The sequence below is a fragment of the Varanus komodoensis genome, unplaced genomic scaffold (assembly GCF_004798865.1).
Source record: "Varanus komodoensis strain SLA01 unplaced genomic scaffold, ASM479886v1 scaffold39, whole genome shotgun sequence".
NCBI classification, from domain to species: domain Eukaryota; kingdom Metazoa; phylum Chordata; class Lepidosauria; order Squamata; family Varanidae; genus Varanus; species Varanus komodoensis.
Window position 1 is genome coordinate 2,620,414 of NW_025335922.1, and position 23,853 is coordinate 2,644,266.

Here is a 23,853-nt window from a genome sequence, read left to right on the forward strand (position 1 = left end):
AAAACCCCAGCTCCTTTTAAAAGGGGTTTTTGGTCATGCTGTGGAGGTGTTTTGACTGGGACACATGATGCCATAAGAACTGTAGAAATGTAGTGCTGTAGAAATGTAGTTATTGCTGCTGTTTGTCATAAATGTGTAACATTGTAAAAGTCAGTGGAGGAATGCCAACAAACTTTTATATAAGAGAAACAAGGACATGTTTAACTTGGGTGTGACATTAAGTAATCTATCTCAAACTGGTACAAATTGAACATGGTGCCTCAAGAAAGGGTCATTTTAACAGTAAAAATGTAATTATTTGTTATGGAGTAAATGCATTAACACAGTCTTTTGCATTGCAGTATTTGTCTTCATTTGAATACACATCCAAATTACACTGATGCAATTGATCTTCCAATAACCAGGTTTATGAAGATCCTTTTACTGTTTGTTCTCTCTCTATCCTTCCCATGAACAAAGGGTTGCTTGTTGTTTGACTGTTGTTTTTATCAAACTTATTCCACAGTGCTCAGATGCCGGGTTAATAATGGTGGTATAATATCCAAGACATGGACTGATAAACAGATGAATCTTGACTGGATTTTTTTGTGATTTCGTCCCCACTTTTTTGTTTTTAAATTGCAGCAGACAGAAGGAGGGGCACAGACGGATGGCCAGCAGTCACAGACACAAAGCAATGAGAATACTGAGAGCAAGTCTACTCCAAAAAGGCTGCATGTCTCCAACATTCCCTTCCGCTTTCGGGATCCTGACCTCCGGCAGATGTTTGGGGTATGTTAGTAATGTCCTTTGAGAAGCAATTGAGCTACTTATTTTTATTCATTTTTATAGTTCGTCCTACATGAATACATAAAACATTATATACCTGAAAAAGTCACAGGCAAGGAGATCACATCCCTGTGTCTGCTGTTTGAGGGTTACTCTTCTCAGGGTAGTGAATGTGTCTCAGTCTCTGTGGTCAGATGAAGAAGAGTTAAGTGTATCTGTACTCGGGGCGGCAAATGTCAGTTGCCTAGGTGCACTTGCTATTCCCAGCTGTACATTCTTTTCCCTGTTGTCAAAGAGGATTCAGGTACTGTGAATGTATCACTGTGGGAGTCAATGTTACTGAAGCATTTCATTTCAAAGGACATATTTATTTTCTGGAAACTATGTTTCTTTTAAAATTCTGCTTCTTTTGAGTTAATTTAAAAGAATGTCTCCCCCCCCCCCCGCAAAATTCCCTCACCCAGATTGGGAGTGGGGTTCTGGCATGTTTTAAACTGTGTGTATGGGAGAGAGAATGAGAGAGAGTATGCACAAATATACTTCAGTTTTCAAAACAGTTTTCATGAAGTACCTGAGAAAAATTAACAGTGATAGCCTAACAAGGCAATTCTCCCAGATTCTTCCTGTGGTTTATATGGGCAACCTTTTCCCATTTTTATCCTCATAACCCTGTGAGCTTGGTTAGGCTAATAGGATATTCAATGAGGTTCGTGGCCAAATGGGTGTTTGAACTTGGATTGAAACTGAATCTCCTCAGCCCCAGTCTGATATCAACCACTGCACCACACTGGCTCTCATTATCCAACAGAGAGAAGAAAACAGATTCTAAAATGGCTTGGAGACCAGTGCATTTAGTGTCTCCAGAGATATGTAATATCCATTACTACTGTCTATAGTGCAATAGTCAAACATATTAAAGCTGAGCACAGCTGGTTGGTCTGTCCTGACCAACATTGTGTTTACCAACAATAGGTACCTAGATGCTCTAGAGCTAATTTGAGGAACCTTTGGTCCTCAGGTCAAATTTGGCCTGCCAGGCCTCCCCATCCTGCCCTTGGAAGCCTGTAGTAAGCCTTCCTCCCATGTGCTGAAGCCCTTTCCCCTATTAGGAGGGAGAGAGATAGGAGAGTGGCTGTGACTTTTACAACCCCTTCCTTCCTTACCTTCCCTAACTAGAGAAGGTGACTAGGGAGCAAAACCATCTCAGGACTTAAATGGCACCTTGAATTGCTGACTGAGTCTGCTGTATTCCTCCAGGACTTTTCCTGCCAATGACAGTAGCCACATATTAGCAAAAAGGCAGGATTAAATTTTGCATAGAGCTTCTGTAGGCATAAAGTAGTGGGCATTTCAGTCATGGTGGCTTACTTTTTCAAGCCACCTACTAGAACCTGTCATGACAAATAGTTTGGAAATCACCAAGCTAGCATTCTTTTTATCTCTATGTCACGCCTTGAAACAATTCCAATTAATAGTTAGATGTTTTGTGGCATTTCAGTAGCTTCCACATTGACTATTTAGTAATTGAGGTGGGGGCAGTGAGAGGTAGTTTCAAGAACACTGTCCAAGCTATGTCAAATTACATTGGAACAGAAAGATGTTTTGTGTTTCTACCAAATTGCTGGTTACTTTACAGTTATCCTACTTAGAGTAAATGTTGTGTCTGGAAGGCTCCTCTGCAGATTTGGATGTAAAATAAGAAGTGCATATGAACTGTGGTGCCTGTGGGTTTAGTCTTTCCTTTTCCTTAATGAGAAGCTTTGGCTTTCCTGGCTCAGACATCAGTCACAAGGCTACAGTCTGCCAGAACTACTTTTACTCTTTGGGCACATGTAAGAGCATGTGCCATTTCAAAGCTTGGGGTAGCTCTGCAGTTAGAGCAGAGACACAATCGATAGTTCAGTCCTTATTTCATGCCAGTACAGCATTTCTGAACAGCAAAAACACAGCCTAGAACGACAAAACAGGTCAAAAATATTTTTCCAGCTCCTGTTCCTCCTCCTTTTTATTATGTGTAAGAGAGTTTTCCCTTTGGTAAATCATACCTTTCTTCTGTAGGGAACCAGTAGTTTGTAGCTTCTGCTGTGTATGGCTTTATATGCCTCCCCCACCTTTCTCAATGTCAGGTCTGAGTCTTTCAATGTCATTTATGAAAGACTTAAGGCCTTTGCCTGGAGTTGGTTTCCAAAAATACCATAAACAGAGAAAATGTGTATATAGCAGGAAAACGTTCCAGGAAGGAATATGGTAATGTGGGAGGCGTGAAGAAGACCCTGAAGGAAATAACAGCAACCTTGAGGTCAGCTTTATATTGGAACATAAAGCATCTGATAATTTTATTATGCAATCTAGAAAAGAGAGGCAGAATAGACAATTATAGTTTTTTGTGTGTGATCAGTCATCATTTATATTGTCATTAGATGTATGAGAATTTCTTAATATTTTGAGTCCTAGCAAACTTGAATATAAAGTGCTCATTAGTGGCATAAAGTGAGCAATTATCCAGTTCCTGCTTCTTTACCCTTCATATGGCCCAACATGTGATATAACTTTTTGCCTATGTCCCTAATATGGATATTTAGGCTCCATGGTACATACTGAGTCCTTGGAGATGATTACCCCATTTAAGGGAATTCATTTATTTATTTAAAACATTTATATGCCACCTATCTCACCAATGGCATCCCTAGGCAACTAACAATCACATGATTATACCTCCTAATAGCCAAAGCTTCCTCCCACATTTCCATATTCCTTCCTGGGCTATTTTCCTGCTATGTACACATTTTCTCTGTGTGTATGGTATTTTTGGAAACCCACTCCAGGCAAAGGACTTAAGTCTTTCATAGATGACAGTGAAAGAATCAACCTGACATTGAGAAAGGTGGGGGTGGCATATTAAACCACATACAGCAGAAGCTATAAACAACTACTGGTTCCCTACAGGAGAAAGGGTTGGTTTCAGTATGATTTACCAAAAGGGAAAATCTCTTAAAAATAATAAAAAGGAGGAAGTGCAGGAGCAAAAGCTGGAAAAATATTTTTTGTCCTATTTTGTATTCTAGGTTCTTTCTCGCACGCACGCATGTGTGCACACACACGCACACCCCCCCTCCCCCAGAGGAGGACTGAGCGATCCTGTGGCCTTTCAGACACTGTTTAGGAGGCATAGAATTTCTACTTTAGAGGACTAATTTAAATTTACCCGACTTAAATGATCTACCCTCTGAGATGTACTTAGATGTTATCATTCAAAGGTATAAAAATTTTGGTCACAGGTTTTCAGAACTGTAAGGTTCTGCTGCTTTTTGAGAGATATTTACAGAAAAGTGTTGTGTTCAGAGAAAGCTGCATGATAGTGTCTATTAAAAGAAGTTGGGAGTTCCATCTACCACTTTGTTACCTTGCTTTTTGGGGAAGTGTCAGCTTTTCTTGACTTGAAATTAACAACCACTCAGAGCCATTTATAGATGCATGCTGCTATTTTAATATATATTTTATTTTAATTTTAATTTTTATTTATTTAGAAAGCTTCTATGCCACCCCATTTGCCAAAGCCTCAGGGCAGCTCACAACAATAAATAAATAATCATAATAAAAAAACAATATAATTTGAGTCGACCTGGCCAGAGAATAAAATAAATAAATAATATGAACAATTAAAATAACGCTTAAATAAAAAGGTCTTCGCCTGGTGCCAAAAAACAAATAACGACAGCACCAGGCGGACCTCTCTGGGGAGCGCATTCCATAGATTGGGCGCCACCGCAGAGAAAGCCCTCCTCTGAGTACTTACCCTCCTAATATCCTTCTCGGAGGGTTCCTGGAGAAGGGCCTCTCCCACTGATCTCAATATATACAGGCTGTTTTGCTTCAGTTATAACACTTTAAATAGCTTGGGGTTAGGTTATCTGAAAGTCTGCCTCCTCCCATACAAGCCTGCTCCAAATTGCAGCTATCTGAGGCTCTGCTTTGTTTCTTAGAGAAGAGAACTTGACCTCTCCTACATAAAAAGAGTTTTACGTAGTAGCACCCCAGTTGTGGAATGCCCACCTTAGAAATATTAGGTAAGCTGCCTCCTCACTGTCTTTAAGGCAGCTGGTAAAGATTAGATTGTTCCAGTAACCTCTTCATAGGTAATGTGGCGCTCTCTGTTTTTATTCTTAATACCTTGCTTCAAAATATGTCTTTGTTTTTTAAATTTTGTATTTTTGTTACATGTCACTTCGTGTGCTCATTGAGTAGAGGGAAAGTCCAAAAATCCTCTATATAAATATTTAAGTCCAGTCAGGTAATATTTTCCTGTGTAGAATGGCCCATGCAGAAGAAAACAGCTTAGTCTGCATGACTGAGTGAGGAGTGCACATACAAATCTGAAGATTATCATGGTTCAAACACAAAGCTGAAAAGTAGTTGCAGTCAACATTCAGTTCATTGTAATACCTGTAGAATTGCTTCAGGGAGAAATTGGATTGTTGTTACTTGCTGTTGTTGAATAGTAGCTGAATGACTACTTTTTGAATTTGGGTCCCAGCGTGCACCCCATAAAACTCATTTGATATGCCTGAAAAGATACATTTCCCTTATTAGCTGCCTGAAAGAGAGGTGTTGGGCTCTTGCTTTAAGCAAGGAAAGAAACAGCCAGCACCTGTCGGGATATCTCCTTGTTGTACAGCTATTCAGGACAGCAGGAACTCATTTGGGCCAAGAACTGACAACTCTTAATTATTGCTTTCTAAATGTATGCGCTTCAGCTATTCATACTTGATTGGCCTAGTTAGGTCAGTGCCTCTAGGGCAGTGGTGGTGAACCTATGGCATGCACCCTAGCAGCCCCAGCATCGCCCAGCAGCTGAGCATCGGATAACAGCGCACATAGGGGCCATGCGCATGCTCGGAAAGGAGTAGTGGCACCAGGCGATGATGTCACGAGCCGCGACTCATTAGCTGTGACTCGTCTGAGCTTTCACATGGCCAGTCAGTGCAGAAAGAGAGAGACAGAGAGAGTGATTGAGATTTTGCTCGGACTGGCTGTGAGTTTTGTTTTTTTTTCTAAATGAAAATCTCAGTATTCAGGTTTTACTGCAGCGTTGGCACTTTGTGATAAATAAATGGGTTTTGGGTTGCAGTTTGGGCACTCGGTCTCTAAAAGGTTCACCATCACTGCCCTAGGGCAAGTCCTGTTGTTTACAGTAAAATTTAGAAGAGCTGACAACAAGCTTATAAGAGATACTAAGATGGACTGGAGGAGCGAAGGGCTTAAAAGGCAGGCACCTATGACCTGTTTCTATTTAATATTTTTAATGAATGTGAATGTGATTTATATTTTTGAAGCAGTCAATTCTGACATTTGTGTTCAATGAAATATTATATGCTCATATTTCCTTCATAAAGGATGTAAAACCTTAGACCAACTGACTAATTCTGACCTTTCTGAGGCTCCAGTCTGGCCCTCTCAGTCTTCCTGGATGCCCATGCCCCCTTCCCCTTTCCTTCCCCCCCTCCCCCACCACTGATAGTTGGGGTGGCCTCCTGTCTTTTGTGCAATTTTTCTTCATTCAAAAAAGGTTGAAATGCCTCTCCTGAAGTTCAGTTACTGACAGTAAGACATTTAAACTAAAATACATTGATACTTTGACCCTACCCACTGTTGGAATTCAGCTGCTGAAAGCTTCTTCAAAATGGAATTCAGCTCTTGGGCTGAAAGAATTTCTGCATTCCTGTTTACTAGGGAGTAAATCCTGTTGTAATCATTGAGGTTGCTTAATGCAGTATCCTCAGAGGAAAATAATTTTAAGAAATGTTTATTGACAGCCTTGTATGGTTACAGCCTTTTTAATGTATGTTAATAGTTTTAGACTGTAGGAGGTGCAGTTGATCCAATGAAAGGAACTGTGTATGGAGCTCAGTTTAATGAGGAACTAATCTAAAAATGGCAGTCAACCCAAATTCTCTTGAAATCATTTAAGAGAAGTGTCAGCAGACCAGGAGGTCTCTGAAGTCTGCAAAAGTATAAACATTGCTTTAGAAAGACCTTAAAGTGTTTGTGGGGGAGGGGGGAGCTTCCAATACAGCCTCAGGATGATGGGCCATGATTGGTGGCTACAGAATGCCACTGAAGGGAACAGAAAACCAGGCGGAAAATATGGTGGAATGGAAGATTGTTGAAGAGGCTGACTGGAATAGTAGCAGTCTGCTCTGCAATTTGTTACTGGTCCCACTTGCTTTTCTTGAATCATAATAGAACTATGTACTTGTGTCTGATTAAACCAAACTCACATCTCACTGGAGTTGTGCATGACTACTTAGCTTATCTTAGGTTTTACACAGAATTTGTCACAGGCTCTACTTTTCTGCATTTCATTGCTTTATGGTCCCATTTTCCCATTGCTTATATTCTCTCCTATGGTATATACCAACCAACTGAAGAAATTATTCATGAAACAGATGAAATGGACATTAGTCCATGGCAGCATATGCCACAACAAATAACTTAGATCTTAAAGCACCAGAAGGCCTATTGATTTACATATTTATTTGGTGACAGACTAATATGGATTCCCCCCTGATGTGTCTTACTCCTGATTTTAATGTAATTAGTCTAGAACATACAAAGTACTTACCTGCTTCAACTAAATAAAACTGAGAACCAGGAGAAATGCAAGAACTTAACTGAAATGGATTGACTTCATTGTAGAACCTTCTCAGTGATGCATTAGAAGAAATGGGTACATTCTTGCTCAGCTAGCCTAGGAAAAGTTTTCAGAAAGAAGAACAAATGGCTTCGCTAATCAGGTGTAAATCTTTTTTTCTTTGTAGCAATTTGGCAAAATCCTTGATGTAGAGATAATCTTCAATGAACGTGGCTCTAAGGTAAGTTTTGTTTATATTTTCAGTTTCTTTTTCTCTCCCTATTCCCCTGCTATCCTACCCCTTCAGTTGGAAGATAAGGCAGTTTCTTGACTAAAGAATGTGCTTTGCAGACAGCAGAGGAACTGGGCATCATGTGTTACCTACTGCTGCCATTTCATATAATTACAGATTTTAAGGGAGACTAATACCTGTCTGCCCTAATACAACCATAATTTTCCCTTTCAATATCAGATTTCCAAAACTTTAGAGAATCTAGGGGGTCACTGAAGCTCTCAGAGGCAGATCTTCCTCTGATTTTTCTCAAGTTAATGGTGTTTGGGAAAGAAGGATTTTGTCCATTAAAAAAACAACCTATAAATGCATTAAATGGCATTTCATTAAATGAAAACTTTCACCGATTATCTTGTGTGAAAGAATGTTTTTCCTTCTTTCTAATAGTGTAATGGATCCTTCATGATTGCAAAAATGTTTGCCCATCATAATTTACAAATACAAAAAGTATAGTCACAAGTATAGCAATTTTAAGTGATGCTTGTCCTAATGGTTTTCATCATGAAACCCCAATGTCCCCTCACTGAAGAATTGATGTGATTCTCTCTCTGCCCAGTAGGTCCAGCACTGGAATAGCAGGGAGTGTTGCAGGTCAGGAGCAAGGTGCATTGGCAGAGCTCTGTGGGGGAAGCTTGCACAGTGCATGTCTATACTATGCTTGACTTAATCAATGCTAAGATTTCCACTTTTAATTAAAAACAAACATCCAACCCATTCCCCCACCCCATCATACAAACAGTCTAAAGGTATAGCTAGCGTTATATTTTTAAATTCTAGGCTTCCCCAGCCTGGTACATGTCAGATGTTTTGGACTTCAACTCCCATCAGCCCCGGCCAGCATGGCTGATCATTAGGATTGCTGGATTTGTGATCCAAAATATTTGCAGGGCACTTGGTTGGAGAAGGCTGCTGTATATCATAGCCCCACTTAAGTGTTTATAAACAGGTTAACTCCCATATTTGTCAGTTAACACGTTGAAATTCCTTTCCATGTATTATCTGAAAACCAGAAATGGAATGATAATATTTACAAATACAATATTTCGCCTATTTTACACTTCTATTGAATTCTGAAAGCTTTTTTAAAAAGCTTATGAGGACCACTAGATCTGTTAGCTTAGTCTATGAAGCTCTAAGATAAAATTAATGCAACATAACATGTTTTGAGCTAGTGGAGAGCTGCAAATCGCAGTGTGCTGCATCCAGATCTTTATTTATATATCTCTTGCACATGCTTAGATGCTGAACTCGGAAAAGGAAGGGATGTTGTGCTTCACTATGGTCCTTCATTAGCGATAGGCTATAGACAAGGATAAGCAGAAGGAAGCCAGTAGGGTATGTGAAAGGCTTTTGGAAGAGCAGCAGGCTGGATAGAATACCACAGGCAGGGCACTTGAGTTATGCAACCTTCTACAAAGTTGAGCATTCTTCATTTGTAATTTTTAACAAAATATGCACACATTTATATATTTGTCTCTGTACAGTTCAGATATTCATAAATGAAAAACTGTTCATGAATTACATTTACTTTTGTTTTATTTTGTCAGCCATGGGGAAACAGATTCCCTTCTTTTTTAAATGTATTAAAAAGATGCGGAAGTAGCAAGCCAGTCAGTGATGAAAATGTACTCATTCTTTAATTTGTGTGGATTTGTTCCTTAATTTTATATATATTTGTCTCTTCCCTTGCTTAAATAGAGTCTTATCCTGACACTCTCTCTGCCCTTACATTTAGTATCTTCCATGAATTGCAGAATTCTAGTGGCCAATATTTAACTATGCAGTTAATTAAACCTAAGATTTCTGGTTTTCAGTTAAAACAAGAGCTATTAGCTGTGAATGACTTTACAATTATTTGTCATGCATTAAGAAACTATTTAGCAGAAAGCTATTGGCTAGGTTCTTGATAGAATTTCAAAACAGAAATTTCTCTGATAGAATTGCAAACACCCACTTGTCAAATTCACAGCACTCTCATCAAAGAGTTCAAAACTGAGGCTTGCTGTTTCAAATATGGTGAATAGCATACATGGGGCTCAAGAAACTCTCAAATAATGTATAGTTATGTCACTGAATATTGAATTGAGATATTTGGGATTCCCCCTTCTTTTTCAAAACATAACATAGAACCCCAATGGTGAAACACCAATCTTTCTAGGTTCTCTCACTTGTCACTCCCCTTTTCTCTGCCCCCCAAAAAGCAAGCCAAAACTTGAATGCCTTTCTCATACCCTATGGTTTCTTTTCTAACCTAACGATATGGAACCTTTCTTCTCCTCCTCTCTTTTGGGAATCGGAAAGCAGATGCTCCCGCTGCCTGCCTTGTGCTGTGTTCTCAGTATTACCCCCTCCCCTCCCTGGGTTTTAAAGGGTATATTCTTGAATATGTGTTTGATAAATGAATGTTACAAAGATTAAAACATAAAAACCAAATTGTTCTGGGTGTGTCTCCACCCAGTATCTGGGAAGTTTATCCATGGACTGAGCAGATCTTTATCCCTTCATAACTATGGCAAAGGTCCTCTGTCAGAATTGTTCCAGTGTTGGAAATTTTGGGAGTTTCTGCAAATTCTGCATCCTACCTTTTAATCAATCTGAGATGAGATGATTTTTTTTTGTTTTCCTAGCAGAGGAAATGCAAAAATGGATGAGTGTTTGTGTGCTCGTGCTTTTGTTAGAAATAGTGAAAAATCTGCTTCACAGCAGGATTTAGCTGGCTGAGAAGTTATTGTTACACACACTTAGAGCACTATCCTGTAGCTTCCTCAGTTTGTTCAGGAGCCATAGGGTTGTTTGAAGCCCCAGCATCAAGTTCCTGCAACTTTGGAGCTGAGACTCCAAATCTGAACCCTTACCTCCCTCACAGACAGTGCAGAAGTAACCCTGTGAACTGCCACTCCAAGGCTAGAAATTGGCCTCAGAAAGAAGGAAAAGGTGTGGGAATGGGAGGAAGTTGGGGCTGACAACTGACACTACATCCATATTGCATCCCAGCCTCCTTCCCTCTCTCTTTCCATTGATCCAGCATGTAGAATTTGGAGACTTACATGCATTGTGTGTGGATGGTGCCCTTTCAGAGTTTTAATATTTAAACTTAGAAGCACACACCTTTGAATTGTATAACATGCACAAGATGCCAAATCAGTGTTGTATTAAGAGAATGTTAATGAAAAAATACTTTTGAGAAGAATTTCATTTCTGTTCAGCCAAATGTGCCTCCTGGTTTTTAAATTATTTTCACCAGATCTCTTATTCTTTCATTTGTTATGTGTGTACTGGAAGTCTTAGCCAAAAGGGGGTTTGATGCTGGTTTCTTCCATTTTGCCTGTGGAACTACTTAATTCTCCCCTGAAATGGAATGTTTTGGCTTCCCTGAAACTAGTGTGATTCTCTTGAGGTTACTACAGCATTTGATTAATCCAGATTACTTCTGATTAGGGTACTCAAATCTTATCACAGTGACCCTGCCTAAGGCAATAAAGCACTTGCTGAACCAAGCACTTACTATGTAGCCACCCATATTTAATTGGTAGGGAATAAATGCATTGATATTCTTCTGGCTCAATCAAGATGCAGATTGAGTGGAGTCAGGGAAGGCCTGCATCATTCTTGGCACCTATGGGTTGCATCCAGTGTTAGGCTGACTAACATAGTATTCATTTCAATGGGTTTACTCTTAGTAGGACTGATACTGGATGCAAGCTATGCATAGACTAGTTTGTTTGACTTTGGGAATCTGTATTCATGAAGAAGTTCCTCTGCATGTATATTGGACCAAATGAAAACTGTGAATGTGCAAGGTATATATGGCCAATGTAATTACAGTCATAGCTGGACAACTCTTCTGAATCTTCAGATTCTTTGATGTGCATTTTACTCCTAAAGTAAGATAACCAATACAATTGTGTGCTTACAGATTCACTTAATTAAATTGACAGCACCCATTCATACAAATGGCTCTGCCTTGGCTCCAGATTCAATGTGATTTGAGTTTTCATATCTCTGAACATATCTGTATTAATGACATAGTTGCCATCCTGTAGCTCATGGAATGCATCATCCAAGGAGTTAATTAGGCCATATTACCTTAGCTACTAATAATTTGAAGTAGCCAAGCAATGCAACTTGTAGGCCCTTGGTGGAGATCAAGTGACCTAAAAGCCAGTTGGAGCCCACTGGATCTCCATATCTAACCCCAGGCTATTCTTCTCATGCCCACCCACTCTTCCTTTCCCTACTCCTTCCATGGCTGCATTTCCTCCCAGAGACGGAAGAATCACTGGAGTTATGCCTCAGTCTGCTCTGTTCAGTCAAGCTGTCTGATACAATGGAGTACTGGGAAGGAAGGCGCATGGCTGCTGAATCTCTGTGGAGCTGCTCATGTAGAAAAGAGTGTTATTTCCATGGGCTGACAAGTGTGCTTCTGTGCTGAGCACTGAGAATGCAGACAGTAAAAGTATTTTTGTCTAACTTTGTGCCATGCATGTATAGTCTTAATTTAAACAACTCACATCTTAAACTCCAGTATGCACACATTTTCCACTGCTGTAATGAAATGACTTTAAAATAGCATCTTTAAATTCAATCAGTGCAGCATAGCTGAAAATTCCACAAGCTTTCTCTTGCAGTTCTTGGAAAATAGGATCATCACTTAAGCAGCAGTCAGGTATTTTTTCTGGAACTTGCATCCAATCACTCATCTCAGATGGATTATAGAGGATGGCAAAAAGAAATGCATAATGTGTTTTGAAGGCAAGTAACCTGAATGCCTGGGTTTTTCTTTTTTATTATTTCTCCAGGCTTCTGGCTCTTGACTGAATCTTTACAGTGTGTTTGTGTGTATATATATCTATATCTCTCTGTATTGATAGATATAGATACATTAACAATTGAAATTATGGAAAGTCTGTCCCAACATCATATGATAAAGATGCTGCTTCTGAGGCGAATGTTCTAAACACAATAAAAAAGCACCAAGGGTTAATAATGCATGGATTTTAAGGGGCTCCGTTTAGTTTCCTTTGGGTTTTATTTATTTTTGTTTTTGTTTTTATTATTTTTTCTTAATTTCTGTGTTCTGGCCACACCCAGGAGAACCGTCTGCTTTTGATTTCTCCCTTTACGGTTACATGGTAAATTTTCTTTCTCATTCTTCAGAGATGGAAACATTTTAAAAAACTCTGTACAATTATTATTTTTACACTGCTCATCCTGTTGCTTGTTATTTATTGCAGAATCTGAGGCCAGACTAAAAGGGTGATGGTTACTCGTTCTCTTCAGGGTTGTTGGACAGCTCCCTAAAGAAAATGGGGTGCCCCTGGGCTGCGAATTGTTCCAGGTTATAGGAGAGGTATCTTTATGAGCATTTAATACTGTCAGCAGTTACATAGGCTGCCTAATATTCTCAACATGGCATGAATCAAAGGCTAGTTCTATAAAAATAGCCATTTGAACTTCAAAACCAGAGATAAATTCAATTAAAAACAGGCTGGCAAGAATATTTATAGTGTTACAAAGCTTCCAAAATGATCCAGAGTTTCTACCTTCTTTGGTCTGTCCCCTTCTGTTATATAAGTGAACAGTTTTCACTCAGAACAGACTCAGCTTTATCTAATGTTGCTATCATATAAGATATGTTTGTTGAATATAAAATGGTTAATGATTTAGAGTTGGGTCTAAGACAGTGAGAATGGATGTGTACGTGTGTGAATGATGCAGAAGAGAGGGAGGGAGGGCAAGAGGCCCATCCACTTTGGACTCTAGAACCAGCCACTGCTGATAGGAAGGCCTCCTCCAGCACTTCTCCCCAGAAGTGGCATGGTCTTTGGGCCGAAAGGTACTCCCCACCCTTGATGTAGAACACAGTGACAGCAACCAAAGGATGTAACTCAGTGAGCAGTATCCCAAGCAATAAAACCATGCCTTATAATCCTCTGTGTAGAGAATGTTGGCTCTTTAATGGTATTACACCTGAAATAGGAAGTTCAAATGTCCTCTCCTCAGTTAGCAAAGCTTTTTAGATAAATGTCACTATCCTAGCATTCTAGTAGTTAAAGCAATGTCTAGCAGCTAGTACTTCCCTTCACTTGCCCCAGTAGGACAGAGTGTGGCTGAGGAAGCTCTAGAAAAAAAGGTGGTTTCCTTCTGAGAGGCATTGGGGGAAAGGGTCAACAGAAAAGGCTGCATTTGAAAAGAATATGGGAGAAACCATGAAAGAAATCATGGTTCCCGCAGTCCCCATCGTTCCTGTTCCCACTAGCGGTAGCATAGATTTAAAAATGATTGTAGCCCTTGGAGAGAGAAAGTTCCTTGAGAGCAGGAGAACTTAAGTGTACCCAGATGCAAAACACTTGCACAAACATTGTGGTCTTGAATATCTGTGTAAGACCATTCAAGAAGAAAGTGCTTAATTTTTTTCCTACAGAGGTGTTTTGTTTTGTTTTGTTTTGTTCTGTTCTGTTTTGTTTTGTTTTTTGGCTGGAGTATCCAGTGATCTAGATTGTCAACTAAAAAAAACTTTCTCCCATCTTTTGAATACACTTCCTATTATCGTCATCATTATTTCATCTCTGTACCGTCCCACAGCCAAAACTCTAGGCTGTTTCTGGTGAAGTATACAAATACAGGACAGCTTATGATAGCAACCCCACCTATACAGCAGAAAATGCAGAACTTATGAATCCCACATACAGATCCTAGCATGTTTTCATAACACCTTCAAGAACATTTTAAAATGATGACCTGTTTACTTCGGTAAGGCATGGTCTAGAAAAGTTTTAAGTAAGCAAACAAACGAACAAACAATTCTTCCTTGTTAAAAAAAATGCAGATCTCTGTCCTGGTACTATAAGTCCTTGGAGAATCTTTGCAGAAGAGATTTCACTTGAAAATTAGTAAAGGCTTAAATCTGCAACACATAATTTCTATGTAGTTCTACTCAGAATTCAATCCAATTGAGTTCAGTTCGCCTTATTCCTAGATAAGTGTATATGATTGCAGCCCTAACAAGATCTCCATTTTAGCATCAGTGGTTTCCATAATGCTTAGCATACACATTGTTCTCCCCACTTCTGTGGTGATAGTACTATCAAAGAATAATACTTCGCTGACCAATAGATAAATACAAATATATACATTCTGATGAATGTAGCAACTAATACTGAATCATTGTTGAAACTAATAGGAATAGTTCTCATCAATACCTAGATTGGAGAGCACTGGCTCTTGCCAGAGTTCTTCGTTTACTTAGTAAGAATTAGCTATAAATAAGTACATCCCTACAGTTGCTTGTTAGTCATTTAATTAATTTAGCTCTCTTAGCTTGGTCCTTGTGAAAGTGTTAGTCCTGTAAAGCAACATTTAACAATGGAAAATACTCTGTTGTGTTACTGGACCAATGAAGAGATAGATTAGGCAAAATATGATTAGGCCATCAAGTATATAAATATTTGGCTACCTTGTTATTCAGCCAGACCTGTCTGTAAGACAGATAGATAGAATCAAGAAACTGAACTGTTCAACTAGGTTTCTGCAGATCCACCTGTGGGCACTAAGAAGAAATTGTTCTCTGAATAAGAATAAGTCATCTCTTTTAAGTATAATTTTTATTTTTGTCCCCACATTTATTATTTGTTCAACTTTTTTGTATTAGTAACACCCAGAAACTTTGGTGAGCAAGTAAGAAGTCAGTTGTATAAAGTGTAAGCCTTTAGCTGTCAGGCAGTATAATGGCCACACCAGCACCACCTTTTTGTTGTTGCTTGGGGCTTAGGAACAACAAGCTATGAAATGATGGGGAGGAGGGAGAGCGAGCGAGCGAGCGAGCAAGCTTAATAGTGAGACCTGTGTTGCCAGTTGGGATAAAAGCGGCATTCCAGGTTTGAAATGGTTGAAAAGAGTACTGGCTTAGGGCAGTATATGTACCCAATGATGCATTTGATCTCCACCATTAGGAATATATAGTGTCTCCTTTATGCAAAGCCTCAGGTATGTCGACTGATAAAGATGAGGCCAAAATGTACCACAGAGGACATGACCCAGCATTAAAATGTAGGAATTTCTAGTACCACACCCCCTTTCTTGTAGAGGCTTGTTCAAAGCACCTGCCTGTGTGTCTCTTTGCCATATAAAGGCAACTGCTGAGAGTGCTTGAAAAAGTATGCATTGGAATGGTCTTGTATGGCAAGATTTCTGTCATAGGTTTAACAAATATTGTTTCATCAGACTAGGAGCTAGTTTCCTTTTCAAATTTTATTTCGAGTAACTGTGCTTTTTTGGTCTGGCCTCAATTGCTTTATGTTTATTATTATTATTATTTTAAATCTGATTACAACTTCTTTAAAAAAATAAATATCTTTCATGAGACATGCATGAACCAAAATGTGACTCTAGGAGAGTATTGCTAAGTTGTGCTGATGTCAATTTCATACTGTGATATTTTTTTTCTCTATTTATCTAGATATCAGTATTTCAATATATAACGATGTGCATGTTTTCCCCCCTTCTCCCGCTGCATGCAGGGATTCGGGTTCGTAACTTTCGAGAATAGTGCTGATGCAGACAGGGCCAGGGAGAAATTACACGGCACCGTGGTAGAGGGCCGTAAAATCGAGGTGCATGTCTTCAGTAATTCAATTTCTTCTTTATATTTATTCTTTTGTTTCTTTTTTGTGTCTTGCCTCACTTATTTCACATTTGGATACCTGTCTTGTGTGTGAGTGTGTGTGTGTTTGTGTCTCTGTGTTTTTCACTCCCCACCCCCTGCACTGAGGTGTATAAAAATAACACCCCCACTCAAATATATATATATTTGTTTTGTTATTTTAGGTATTTTCTCTTTTTTCCCTTTTTCTTAAGTTGGTTTCCAATCCCCTCCAAACATTTGCCCTTCTGCTCCCTTGCTTTTTGTTTGCTTCAGTTTATAAGGCTCCGACTTTCTTTTGCTAAACCTGATCAAAACTAATGAAAAAAAGCACTCTCCAACTTGTTAACTTGGTGTCTAACAACAAAAAAGAGGGGCAGATAGTATCTGTCCTTTCCTCAGAGGCCAGTTCTCCTCCATATGAAAGTGAAATTATATTACTAGTGGGAAGGGATGGAGAGAGAAGGAAGAAGCTTATGTGAAGTGTTAAAGCAACTTCCTTGATACGATTTCAGTAAAGAAATGTGCACTCAAAATCAGCTCTTGCATGTGAGTATAGAGTCTGATAAGGGTGAGTACCTGATGTTACCTAAGTGGGAGATAACTGCTTAGTGATTAATCTTCTGTTCCCTCATATTGAAGGCTAACTGGCCCCTTTTCCTTCTCCCACTCTTTTTAAGGAAAAAAAAGTACTAAATATAAAGGGGGAAACTTAAAAGCCGCAGTTTTGAGTAAGATGTCTGCATATTTTGCTTTTTTATTTTGTTTTTTGTTTTGTTTTTGTTGTTTTATTTCCCTTTTCAATGGTTTAGTGTTTAGGGCCCTTCACTTGACTCACTCTTTCCATGGTAACTATACACAATGCTGGCGATGGTACGAGTTGGCGGTAAGTGAAACCAAAGTGCTAGAGGAGAAGCTTATTTCTTTTGTTAATGCAAAACAAAATTAAGAAAGAAAAAATCCATCTGCCATTTCACATTAACACTACAAAATGTGATCTGACTTGTTGTCCCCCCCCATTCCTTTTTCCCTTTTCACCCCACTTTTAATTTCAATGCTGTTGAGTTATGCCGCCTGGACTTTGGATGTACATAGTGTTTTGTATAAGTCTGAGCTGTTTGATTACTGACTTCCTGGTTATTTCCCTTGCACATCTTACTCAGAGTTACTGAACTCCAGTTTGGCTGGTTATATTAATGCACTCATATTCTTCTCCCCCACCCCCAGCTATTCCTCTCTCTGGACCTGTGATTGTTCTCTCTTTCTCCTTTTTCCCCTTGCCATTTTTTTTCTTCACTCTTTTAAATGCAGCTGTTGGTCTCTCTTTGCTGACTGGTGGTTTCTGATTGGTTTTGGCCATTTTTCTGTTAAGTGCTTGTATTGCACTCTGCTGTAGCAGCTGATTTCAGGCACTCGCTCCATCTTAATGATTGTCTGTGAGACTTCTCCTCCCTTTTCCCCTCCCTTGCCCCATTAATCAGATGTTGTTGTTGATGTTGTTGTTGTTGTTGTTTCTTTTATATGTGTTTTAACAGCATGCTCTCAGTCTCATCGTTGTTATTTCCCATTCTTTCTTTTAAAATGTGTAACTTGTAAATTGTTTGTGGGGGGCTAAAACTAGAGTAATGAAATTTCAGGCTCTCTTCTTCCTTGCCAAGCTCACTTTTCTACTAAATGTCAAAGGGCATCTAAAAGTTTTCTTACATTCACTTGGCCTTGAAATTGGCATTGTGGCTTGTTCTTCTGTTATGATCTAGGATTTAGAACATCACTTGATTCTAGTGCAGCCTTCACCCTATTTGCAAGAGCTCAGAGGCTGATACTGGGCTACAGTAATTTGGCTTTGCCCACCCTTTCCATGTTCTACTAGCACCATCTCTGCTATAACACTTGTTTGCTGCAGTGCTTATTATGCTTGGGGCCATGACGAGTTCAGTAATGAGGGTGGAGGGCTCTAGGAATCAGGAGATGCCTTGCAAATTTCATAAGGTTATTTGTTTATTTGCCTTCTCGGAAGTAAGCAATTGATCTGTCTATTATGCAGGATATCCTAAAGCTTGGGATGCAGGCCAACTAATTTTCCTTTGGAACCCAAAGTCTTTTCATAGTAAAGGGAATTCATCCAAGGCACCTGGGATCCAAGCTCTCTTTTGGCCCAAACAGTTTTGTTCTCTGTAATATTAGTAAGCTATTAAAGTTCAACGAGAGGCTTCTAAAAGAAGAGACAAGGTTGTTTTTGTTCACTGCTTCATACCAGTCAAACTGGGCATGGAGAAAACAGCAATGGGGAAGATTTTGCCCTTTGGATCAGTGAGCATCAAATACTCAGTTCATTTAAAGCTAGTAGGGATGCCTGAGAAAATCTACTCTTTTTGGCTGTTTTTACTGCATAATTAAATGCCAGAATTAGATGTTTACTTTTTTAAATATTTAATTTAATGACAACTTGTAAAATTAAATTAAATGTGTTGCGTTTTTAAACAAGCTTTTAAAAAATCAACCACGTTTCTACCATTTTCTAAAGTCTTGTGTTTCCTTCCCTCTCCTCCCTTTCCCCTATTTTACTTTTAGGTTAATAATGCCACTGCACGAGTGATGACTAATAAGAAGATGGTAACACCATATGCAAATGGTAAGAGGAAATGCTAATAATGAATGAAGGATATATGGGAGAAGAACTGAATAGAGGTTAAGTTCTTTCTCTCTAAATTTTCAGTATAACAGAAAGATATGTGATCAAAGAATCTTTCATGCCTTTTGTATATAAACACTGAAGTAATGTACCTATTCCTTTTTTCAAACACCAGTAGAGTACTTAGGAGCTACTATCTAATTATGTTGGAAAGTGCTACAAAAATGAAAAGTTACTTGTTAAATGTGGTTTAACAAGTTTAGAAAATAAAATAGTAAGTTTGACCAATAATCCCTGATAGGCATACAGGTCTGTATTTACTTCTAAATTAGACTTTATCTCCTTCCCTCAGGCAAATGCCTTCCAAAGCATCTTGGTGGAAAATCTTAGAATTCAGAGATGGAGGGGGTGAAATGTAGTCCCCACACTACATCAGGGGTTATGAAACCTAATAAAAGATGAATTGTACCTGCTGACTGGCATTTTACATGATCAAACAGTGGCTTCCTTTCATTCCCAGCATATACTGGGTGTCATTTCACTGATTACTCAGGCATGTGGTGTCATAACCTGGTTTGCTGTAATGCCCATTAAATATGATATAATATGAGAATATAATATAATTGTTGCTGATTTAGAAGTCCACATCACAGCAGTTAATGCAAAAGAACTGATAAGTGGCTAAACAAAACTGAAAGCAGGAAAAGTGACTTCTTAAAAGGGAGCAGAACTGAGAAGCTCTTATTTATGTAGAAATTCTAAAAATTGAAATGCAATAGTGTATAAATGCAGAGAGAACATAGGAAAAGCCATGCTGGCTCAAACCATCAGTCTGTCTAGGCCAGCATGTATACATCACGTACACACGATGACAAACCAACTGGCCACAGAATCACTCAAGCAGGCTGGTTGCAGGACCTCAGCCCACCCAAGCTCCTCAGCAGCTGGTATATGCAAGCATGTGCCACCTCTAGTAAAGGAGTTAGTACTCAGCCAGCCAGGCTAGTAGCTACTGATAGCCTCCTCCCTCATGAATCTGTCCAGGCCACTTTTAAACCCCTCCAGATTGGCAGCCATTACTACTTGCTGTGGCAGCAAATTCTATACTTTAACTACTGTATATGTTGTATGAAGAAATACTTCCATTTATCTCTCCTAAATCTCCCACCAATCAACTTCATGGAATGACCCTGAATTGAGTGTCATGAGAGAGGAAGAAAAGTCTTTCCTTCTTTACACCATATATTATTTTAAACACTTCTCTCATTTCTCCTGTCACTTTTTTCTAAGCTAAACAGCCCCAGTTGTTGTAGTCACTCCTCACAGGGGAGCTGCTTCAGCCTCCTGATCATTTAGATTGCCTTTCTCTGTACTTTTTCCAATTCAACAATGTCCTTTTTCAGATAAGGTGACCAGAACTGAATACAATATTCTAAGTGTGATCATTTGTATATGGGGAGCAAAATCTTGGCAGTTCTATTTTCTATCTATTTCTAATTATGCCTAGCATGGAGTTTGCCTTTTTCACAGCAGCTGTGAAATGGGCCAACATTTTTATCAAGTTGTCCATCACTACTTCAAGATCCCTTGCTTGCTCTTCCACCTCCAGCTCAGATCCTATCAGCCTATACTTAAAGTTGGGATTTTTTGCCCCAGAGGGACTTGCTGTTTATCAATTTTAGTTAAATAATATGATCTTTTAAGTCTATGCTGTCCAATTCACTGGGGTTTGAATGAGGAAGATGATTATGTTTACATATTCTTGCATGGAGCCCTTTGCCGTATCAGCTTTCTTTTGTGACAGCACAGTGAGTTATTGTTCCAAAAATGTGTTATATATTACCAAACATCATCTCAGCACAGTAGTGGAATTACAAGGGCACGTCTGTATGTGCATATCCATGTTGGTAACTTACCATAGATAGTTCAAGAAAGGAAAATCTCAGAAGTGTAAGTAATTTTATCATGCAATTTGGAAAACAATTCTTGTAAAATCTAAAATAAAGTAAAATTTGATGAAAATGTGCCCCTTTGTGCTTCAGTAGTGCATTCTCAGTCATATTAAGCTTTTCTAATTCAGGGATGAGGGAGAGGAGGAGAATGCTTCTGCATCTGTGAATTTAACTATATATAATCTATATAGAAACAAGTCAAGTTTCCATATTGCATCACACCAAAAATTTAGAACCCAAGGTAGGGCTCTGGAGATGGAGAGGAAGAGCTGGCTCAATTATTATTGGTCTTCAGTAAGTTCTTTTGAAAAAGGAAATGAGATACATTTTTCCTATATAAGATAATGGCTGCCATTTGTTCATATAGGGGAAACTAAACTGGGGAGCCTACCCACATCCTCTTTACAGCAGGCCTTTACCCACATGCACTACAAGTAGTAACATCTGAAATGCTATTAACCTGTGCCCCCCCCCCATGCTATTAGCCTATCTCCCCCATACCGTCTGGCTAATTTGTTTTGGAGCCTAATATTACTTTACTGGCAGAGTTCACCTGATCGCTGTAGCCCACTATAACTAACGGCATGTACCAATGTGTGCAAGGTGACTTTGGAATATTCAGCTGCAACTGTGGCTTGCTATGTCCTGTGAACCTGAAGAGGGTCTGTTATTAACAAACCAAGGTATGGGTAGTTTGTTAATTATATCAGCAATTCACCCCTTCTGGGTTTACAAGCATTATAGCTTGAATAATCAAAATTACTCCTAGGCCCTGTGGGTTAATTAATATGACTGAGCTAGATCCTTTAACTGCTTAGCCTAGTATTTTCTACAGAAATTGGCAGTGCTTTTCTAAGATCTCAGAGGTTTTCCTACTTGTTGCCTGCTAAGATTCTCTTCATCAGTAATGCCACGGATGAGGGATGCAGCATGTGTCATATGACTTCTCCCCACAATTATCGCCTTGCATGGAATTCCCAGTATTGTCCACTAGATGTTTGGCCAAAGACTTTCTTGGCACTACTAGGTAGCAGAGGTGAATGGGGTAAAACCTGAAATGTAAATGTCCTCTATCAATGAGCTATGGCTTTTCAAGGATGGCAGTAAGAAACATGTGACTTACTGAAGTGCTATTCTCTCTACCTTTGGTAGTCCTGCAAAGCTCACCTAGTTTAGTATTCCTTCTAATAGCTGACTAAATACCCATTTTTTTCTATGCACATCACAGCATAGACAGATCTGATCCATCAGTTTACATTCAACAGGAACATATGTGTTAGTAAGCAGCCAATTCATTTCTGTTATTTTCTGGAATGTATCGATGATGTTCTGTTTCCTATTGGGCAAATATTTTGAAATGCTACTTCAAATATATATTTAAATTAACTTAAAATTTAGAAGAAACTAGTGAAGATGAAGCAAAGGAAAGGGAATGTAAAAACATATGCATAAATTAAACCATATTTGTGGAATATGATAATTACATTCTGGATTACATTCCAGTTTTTAGGAAAAAAGTCACCACTGTAACTGGTCCACTTGAAAGATAAAAGCAGAGGTTTGTTAGGACCAGCCTTTTCATATCTGATCAATGAAGATCTCCTTTTCTTGATAACAGAATTGATAGGAAGTAGGGCATCCCCTGTTTAGCATAAGGAATTACTGTATTCAGGTTCAGAAACCTGAATAGGCCTAATGATCAACTTGAAGTATAGCAGTAGTGATACAATGCCAATAGTGTAATGGCTGCCCCCATTTGTACTGACCCTTTTCAGGCAATCTCATGGTTGCTGTGTATACACTAAATGTCTGATAATTGAGTATGCTTGTGTATTGTCAGTGAGTCTCTTGAAAAGGCTTTCCCCTTTTCTGCTTCAGTTCATTCCAAATGCACACCAGTGCACTCACATTCATGACTTCGCCCAAAGATGTGTTCAAAGATACCAAGCTCTAATTTCAAAACAGTTTCTGCATCTTCATTGCAATACAGTTTGTAGTAATAGGCTTAGACTAGGCTTCAAATGTCTATGGCCTTTAGATAAAAGAAGGGTGAATGTACTGTAGGGCACCATACCCATATTGTAGAATATAATTAGCACAGCATTCTTTGGTGGGTATACCCAACCAAACAAGGGAACAATAATAAACAAGGGAATAAATGCTGGAAACCACATTGCACATAATTGCATGTGCTTTGACTGGTTCGATCTTGGTGCTCATCTTCTTTTCTTTTCTTTTCTTTTCTTTTCTTTTCTTTTCTTTTCTTTTCTTTTCTTTCTCAGGTTGGAAGCTGAGCCCTGTGGTTGGAGCAGTGTATGGCCCTGAATTATATGCAGGTAGAACTCAAAATCAGTCCTTCTGTTTCTGCCAATTGACTGCAGTGGTGTTTGTTTGTGTTCTCAATCTGTTGTTTCTTTATAACCTTTGTACATTTTTTATTCTTTTTAAAACTAAATTAGCATCCAGTTTTCAAGCAGATGTCTCGCTGGGCAATGACGCTGCAGTGCCCCTGTCAGGAAGGGGGGGTATTAACACTTACATTCCTTTAATCAGTAAGTAGCCCCTATTGGCCCCTGTATTGTTACTGTGCTTGAGTAAACAGTGATCTGTTAGCCCTCTTCTTTTCAGTCTGTATAATATGTACTTGAAAGAATAGGCCTTGTCAGAAAGAGGTGCCACTTCTTTGGACAGTGGCCATGACCCTTTCCATTTTGCAATGCAACTGCGTGCCTGTTTGTGGCTGGGGCTGCAAATCCATAAGGGAGGATGTGTATATGGAAAGCCTGATTTCCCTGGCTTTCGTTCTGAAGAAATGAAGTAGGCCACATTCCAAAGTACATATTATTCAAGCTACTAAACTGCGAGTCCACTGCAGGCCCCCTTGTGGCATGCGCCTGGAAGCACCTTGGGTTGGATTTGTGCCTTGTGACTGACTGG

At 39.1% G+C, this 23,853-nt stretch overlaps 1 protein-coding gene across 17 annotated transcripts in view; it reads left to right on the forward strand.

The window, feature by feature from the left end:
- RBFOX2 (RNA binding fox-1 homolog 2) overlaps nt 1–23,853 on the forward strand; it is a 201,262-nt gene that overhangs the window by 153,222 nt on the left and 24,187 nt on the right. For 10 of the 17 annotated variants that reach the window (XR_006415771.1, XR_006415772.1, XR_006415776.1 and 7 more), the window contains exons 4-8: nt 625–771; nt 7,587–7,640; nt 16,211–16,303; nt 18,904–18,964; nt 23,199–23,468. Coding sequence is in view for 9 of the 17 variants with exons in the window: in XM_044441078.1 (XP_044297013.1) it covers nt 625–771; nt 7,587–7,640; nt 16,211–16,303; nt 18,904–18,964; nt 23,199–23,468 (625 nt within the window). In the remaining 8 variants the exon portion in view is untranslated. The remainder of the gene's footprint in view (nt 1–624; nt 772–7,586; nt 7,641–16,210; nt 16,304–18,903; nt 18,965–23,198; nt 23,469–23,853) is intronic. The other 7 variants (XR_006415773.1, XR_006415774.1, XM_044441082.1 and 4 more) reach the window with 2 other exon arrangements.